Raw genomic sequence first — 6,774 nt, 5'->3', positions numbered from 1 at the left:
TGGCAACTCTGGAATATAGTATATTTGTTTAAACAAGGATGTTTGTAAATAGCATAACATAAAACCTTATACATGCACCTTTTAAATAAAAAATAGCATAATATTCTGTAACTTACTGATGTGAAAAATGTACAGCAAATGTTTATCATAAAATCTTGAGTACAAGTATAACACTTTTATGCAATTTAAGGTGCATTTCCATGTGATATTAATACAACACTGAATGCCATGTTTTTTAGATCTTTATTTAATGTTCCATTTTTGTTATTCTGATTTATGTTTTTCAGGTCTGACATCTAGTTAAGGCGTAGCCAGTGCATTTCATGCAAATGTATCTATTACTGATGACTGTTTTAGAATCATATTGTTGGCCCAAACAGGAACTGTTCTGGACCTGTATTGTTTTATCATAAAGTGCGCGGGTCTTGCTCACAGGCGATTGCGTAAAGCCATGTAGTTCATCTGTAAAGCATCATCATCACAATGAAAAATATGAGAGGTAATCTTTGTTAATACTTAAGTAAAAAACAAAATACACAATTAATATATTATATAGGTGTATTAGAATTAGAAATAATTAGGAATGTAACAGTTGCCCTTTCAAGCCAATTGCTGGGGAAAGTTTTAAAAGGACGTCATATTTTTGTAGCTGTGTCTAAAACTCATTGAATCTTTAATTTGTTGATTAAAAATCTGGGGGTGGTTTGATATTTTATAACATGTGTGATTCATGGTACAAAACTCCCTTTTATTTTAGTCGAATACAATCTACCTCTTCGGTGATAGGCATTGCGCTACTCTTCACATCTAGTTCTCCGCTACACTTACTTCCATTGTAGGTTGACTTCCATCTAAGTAGCATGATTTTTTTAAAATATTTCATGGTATTATTTTTTACAGTCACAAAACACATGGTGTTGATCATACTGTTGCTCATTGCAATACACTCTACAATGTAAAAAGCTGAAAGGTAGTGCTTCTCCTTCACGAACACAGTTGGGAAAAAATCCCTAACAATGGCAAATCCGTAAAATGGAGCCCAACAGAGAACATAAGCAGTAAGGATGCACATCAGCACTAAGACGGTCTTCCTGCGACACCTCAGGCGTTTACGGATTTGCTCGGTCTGAAAGCCAGGAACTGTCTTAAACCAAAGTTCTCTTGAGATCCTGGCATAACATAGTGTCATTGTTACAACAGGGCCAACAAACTCAAGGCCAAAAATGAAGAGGAAGTATGACTTATAATATATCTGCTGATCTACTGGCCAGATCTGACCACAGAAAATCTTTTCTTGTTTTTTTACAATAAAAAGTACTGACTCTGTAGCAAAATAAGCAGATGGGATGGCAACCAGTAAAGAGATTATCCAAACCAAAGCAATGAGGAAAGAGGCAGTCTGGTATTTCATTCGAGGCTTCAGTGGGTGAACAATTGCCAGATATCTGGAAAATATAAAGACACTAGTTAAATACTGAGCACAAGCACCTTCTACATATATTAGCATACATATGTTTATTGTTAAGGGAAAACGCATGCAGTAACACATTTTTGATTAGAGACGCAGTATGCAAATAAGTAAATGTGACTGTCCAGCTGCTGTGGCTTCCGTATTACTCAACTAGAGCCCAGGGAGGACTCAGAGCCTGATCTTAGTAGGGACACTTACACTAACTCACACACTCTAATATATCCCAACCATACTAACATACCCCCTTCATACGAACACTTACAGTAACATACTAACACACCGTGATATACTCAGACACACACACTAACATACCCAGACATGTGCGGTGCGGGACTTGAGACCTTCATCTTTATCCCTACTCGTGGTCAATTTATTTATTTATTATTTATTTTTTTTAAATCATCTTTTGAAAGCTCTATGTCCTACTTATATTTAATATAATTTGTTTAGATATATCTGTTATACAAATTACTGTAGTACTAACCACTTCATAGATAAAATGGTGTGGACCTGTCACTTTATTGTGTTACACTTTAGGCACGTAGCCCATGACGTTTCTATGTCTCTTTTTGTCTTCATTACGATGCACCATTTTTAGTATAGGTCCAAGCACCTACATCTGTGAGGAACTCATAAACCCGGGAACACTCTGACTTTGGAATGGAGGCCTTAAGCATACATCCCAAGCCTCTGGGGTTTTGTGGGACAGTCACAGGTTTCATGCACTATTCCACTGTCCTACATGGTTGTTTTTGCAGCACATATCTCTATTGCAACTCCCCCATGGCTAGCTCCCGACAATGTTGGCTCCTTAGGTGAGGTGGGCAAGTGGCTCCACCTTTGACTTAGTCCACCCCCCTGTCTGACTCTACCTCTAGTATGAACATTAATTACAAGACCTCTGGGGACACCCTTGAATTATAGTTTGTGGAAATGGTGTTTATGTGTGATCATTTTCCACTCTTTAAAAAAACCCAATATAGCTTTCATTCCATTTAGTATCACTTTAGTAAGAATGCTGCAATGACGCAAGTATTTTGTTAAAAAAAAATCATACAGGTTGAATTTTAAGATGAAATTAGATATTGTTTTCAATCCACAAAAATCCATAAATAACTGCCTAAAAATGGATTCTCCCACTAGAGCATTATAATGTTGAGTAAGTGCATAATAAATGAGAAAACTGACAAGAGAAAGTGAATAATGTAAAACAATTTTTCTGGCATAAATCAACAAAATTATATCTGGTTAATTCAAATGGAATGTTGTGGCTTAATCAGCTTTTAGGTAGAAATCAATCAATTGAACCTCTGTTACACTGCAATTATTGAAAGATTGCACACCGTTTTTACATCTTAATATAAACCTATACACATCACTCAAAATAGGGGTATTGTAGTGCACAAACACACATAGGTACTATATTAAAGACATACATACAAACATTCAAAAACCTCAAAGGAAACTTTCATATTCAGTATTATATGAGGCATATGAATCCTATGGGCACATTGAGACTATACTGTATAACCTGTAACATAGGCATAAATACATTCAGCAGTATATACTGTACTGAACCATGCTGGCTTTCTATGTAAAATTACTCAAATTGCATCCTATGAAGTGGAAGCACCGCATTGGAACATAAAGTCGTGTAAAAAACAATCATCTGTTCCTTAGCCGGTCTAAAAATTAGGTAAATACAACCTCACATGTACAACACAACATAACACAGTACACAGTGTCATGGTTTATTCAACAAAAATAAAGCCAGAATGGAGAAGCCATGTTAAAAAAAAATCTAAGCACACCTGATGATTCAATAGCTGGTACAACCAATGTTAGTATTAATAACTTGAAGTAATGGTTTTCTATATGATTTAATCAGTCTCCCACATTGCTGTGGAGGAATTTTGGCCCACTCCTCTTTACAAGGTTGCTTCAGTTTGCGGACATTTGCCGTGTCCCACCACAGCATTTTAATCAAGTTGAGGTCTGGACTTTGGCTTGGACATTACAACACCTTGATTTTTTTTCTTTTTAAGCCATTCTGATTTGCTGGTGTGTTTGGGATCCAGCAAATCTGTTGCATGATCCAATTTTGTCCAAGTTTTACCTGTCGGACCGATGGCCTCACATGTGACTCTAGAATACTTTGGTATGCAGAGGAATTCATGGTCGCTTCAATGACTGAAAGGTACTCAGGTCCTGTGACTTGCAAACAAGCCCAAATTATCGCCCCTCCACCACTGTGCTTGACAGTTGGTATGAGGTGTTTGCGCTGATATGCTGTGTTTGGTTTATGCCAAATGTGGTGCTGTTCATTATGGCCAAACATCTCGTCTATCCAAAGAACACTGTTCCAGAAGTCTTGTGGTTTCTTAAGATGTGACTTTGCAAATCTAAGCCTTGCTGCCATGATCTTTTTAAAGAGAAGAGGTTTTTTCCAAACAAACCATTCTTGTTCAGTGTTTTTCTATTTGTACTGTCATGAATTTGTAACATTTATTTCTCCTTGGCATTGTGTTTACACATACCTGAATGCTCCAGACCAGCAAACTGCTAAAACTTCGGCTTTTATAGAGGTGGTCACGCTTGCTGATGATCAGTTGATCAAGGATGTTTGATTAGTAGCACCTGTTTGCTACTTAGCATCCTAATTCCTATGGAAGCATTAAGGGTGTACTTAATTTTTCACACATGGCTTCTCCATTTTGGCTTTATTTTTGATGAATAAATCATGACACAGTGCAATATATCATGTGTGGTTGTTCATCTGTGTGTGTATTTACCTAATTTTTAGACCTGCTATGGAACAGGTGATTGTTATTATGTCATGATATGTAAATGTATTTGATCAGGGGGCAGTGCTAGCCATTCATAGTGGCATGGCTAAACCCAGTTAGACTTTGGAGGGTTAGTAAGTAGGTACATCAGCAAGTTCCCAGGTATGCTTCTTTCACACCAAAATTTGTGTGAGGACCAAGAATAGAGGTTCACCCAGGGCCCCATTTGAACTTAAGGTATCCCAACCTGTGATTTTAGAGCCTTTCTGCACTATATTTTTATTATGGCAACTTATGGTCACTATGATCATGTCGATTTTACCATGTTGAAAGATGACAATGATATTCTGTAATGTATTCTTGGCATGGCATCCTATGGACACTATTCCATTTTGTATCATATCACAGTGCATTAGAAGACCATTGCAGTGAACTGTATGATGGCACTGAATCCTTGGCAAACCACTGCATTGTGTACCGTATCAAATAATCTTTGTCATATATACACTACCCCCCATTGTAAAATGCTATATCAACTTAACTGCATAGTGTGGCGACTATAGCTATATGGACACTAAATTTGATAGAAACTTTGTTGTGTCTAAGTCCCATTTTAGAAAGACAATAGACACCCATGGATTACATCCTTACCCTTTGCCGTTTGTCATAATACATACGACATTTGATAAACCTTTTATTATATTTAAACTCCCGTTAAGAAACTCTTCCCTCTTAATTACAGTCTTAGACATAGAAGCAATATTGCAGTTTATATTATATCACAGTCATAATGTACACTGTTGACCATCTGTCCTATATATGCTATAATATCCTGTACATTATATCCTTAACACTACATGTTATATATGCATATAATCTGCATTATATCAGTGCCACTGCTATAAACTTACACTTATTGTGCACACTGTGGCATTCAGTACTGACATTATTTGCTGTATCATTCAATCTACATCATATATGAACTATGGCATTCTGTATCTTATACATTACATAAATGTCAGTGCATATATTTTATATACCCCTCTCATCTATAGTAGCCATTTTTTTACCCCATAGTATCTTAACTCTCTATTTTACTATATCCCACATTTTCCCAGTGTGTTCTAATCAAATCTATTTTATTGTCTCTGTCCCTCATCTCTCTCTCTCTCTACCCTGCTTGCTGATTTCTCTCTCTCAGTCACCTATGCACATTTTTTTTATTTACTGCTCCTTCTAATATTGTTATGAAACACTATTAATTGCATAACTTATTTGCCATGGAAGAGGTACATCTACAGGGTAGTCTATTGGTACCAGGCAAGGGCTGTGCCTAAACCTCCATGACTCCAGCTCTCTTCCACACTACATGCTAAAACACTGAGCACTGGAATATGATGTTGATATCACAGAGCTTTCAACACTAGACTGCAAACATTAGATAACTATGAATAAGACTTGCCTTTACATGTAAAACCATATGAAAAATACTATACATAAATGTAGTTCTTACCTGTCCACAGCTATAGCGAGTAAAGCATTTGTTGACACATAGAGAGAAACTGTTCTTAAATAATTTACAGAAGCACATAGGACATGACCATGCTCCCATGATAGCTGTTTCACAACATAATAGTCCAGTTCAAAGGGACAACATACAATAGCTACAATAAAATCCGAAATTGCCAAATTGGCGATGAGCAAGTTGGTTAAATTTCTCAATTTCTTGTATCGGGCAAGAGCTGCAATGAAAATAAAGTTCCCAATGCCACAAATCAGCATTATGCAAGCAAGAGCTACCCCTATCACTATCTTTGCAGTGTAGAAAGTCCTAGTTTTGGTTACGTCTTCATCCTCGGTATGCTCATAATCACTGTAATTGAAGTTAAAAAAGTATGAGAAGTTCTTTGCATAGAAATCTTCATTGTCACCGTCGATTGAAGGTGCATTATTATCCACCATGGCTGAAGCTTCAGGATGTAGTGTTTGGAATAAATGTCTTCGTAATCACTTCTTGAGATCAGTCAAAGGGGAGGAAGAGAGACCTCAAATGCCAAATAGTTTCTTCATTTTTGATCATGTGAGATAGAAAACAAGCACCGCTCGAACCAAACCTGTTCTGCAAAACATTAACAAAATACACTGTAAATGTAATATCTCCTTTAATCAAACGTATATTACCTGTTTTAGGTAAGGGAACGTTTACAGGTGGGAATTTCAAAATCTTCTTTCCTTTCAGGGATTATCGCTGGCTTCTTTTTAGCCAAAGTTACTGTTCTTTTACTGTGTTATTACTGACTTTGTCACACATTCATCTTTGAAGAAGCCCCTTTGGGCGAAACACGTTAGGTTGCTTGTCAGGAGGTGGAACACAGTGGTTCTTTAAAAGCTATGTTTTGAATAGTGTTTGTTAAAGTGTTTTCTTATAGCTATTTTAACTGTTTCTTAAGATATGTATCCTACCTTTTTTTTTTTACAGCGCTCACATCAGATATTCATTGAATCTTTAAACTCAAG

General features: G+C 36.5%; 1 protein-coding gene across 1 annotated transcript; it reads right to left on the bottom strand.

Annotated features, from left to right (window-relative positions):
* Window positions 1-748: 748 nt before the first annotated feature.
* Window positions 749-6,219, bottom strand: LOC149303230 (prokineticin receptor 1-like). The gene is made up of 2 exons (XM_089481389.1): window positions 5,771-6,219; window positions 749-1,445 (listed from the first exon to the last, which is right to left on the bottom strand). Exons 1-2 carry the CDS (start codon window positions 6,217-6,219, stop codon window positions 749-751), a joined length of 1,146 nt encoding a protein of 381 aa, XP_089337515.1.
* Window positions 6,220-6,774: the final 555 nt, after the last annotated feature.

This window comes from Sceloporus occidentalis, unplaced genomic scaffold (genome assembly GCF_023333645.1).
Source record: "Sceloporus occidentalis isolate IW3139 unplaced genomic scaffold, rSceOcc1.0.p SCAF_15, whole genome shotgun sequence".
In the NCBI taxonomy this organism is placed as follows: Eukaryota; Metazoa; Chordata; class Lepidosauria; order Squamata; family Phrynosomatidae; genus Sceloporus; species Sceloporus occidentalis.
This window is presented reverse-complemented; position numbering and strand designations above follow the sequence as displayed.

What these genes read in the sequence shown, in the direction of transcription:
- LOC149303230 (XM_089481389.1), bottom strand. Translation starts at nt 6,219, where the DNA reads ATGGTGGATAATAATGCACCTTCAATCGACGGTGACAATGAAGATTTC. An exon ending in CTCGCTATAGCTGTGGACAG is followed by an intron (nt 1,446 to 5,770) that starts GTAAGAACTACA and finishes TATATTTTCCAG; the next exon opens with ATATCTGGCAATTGTTCACC.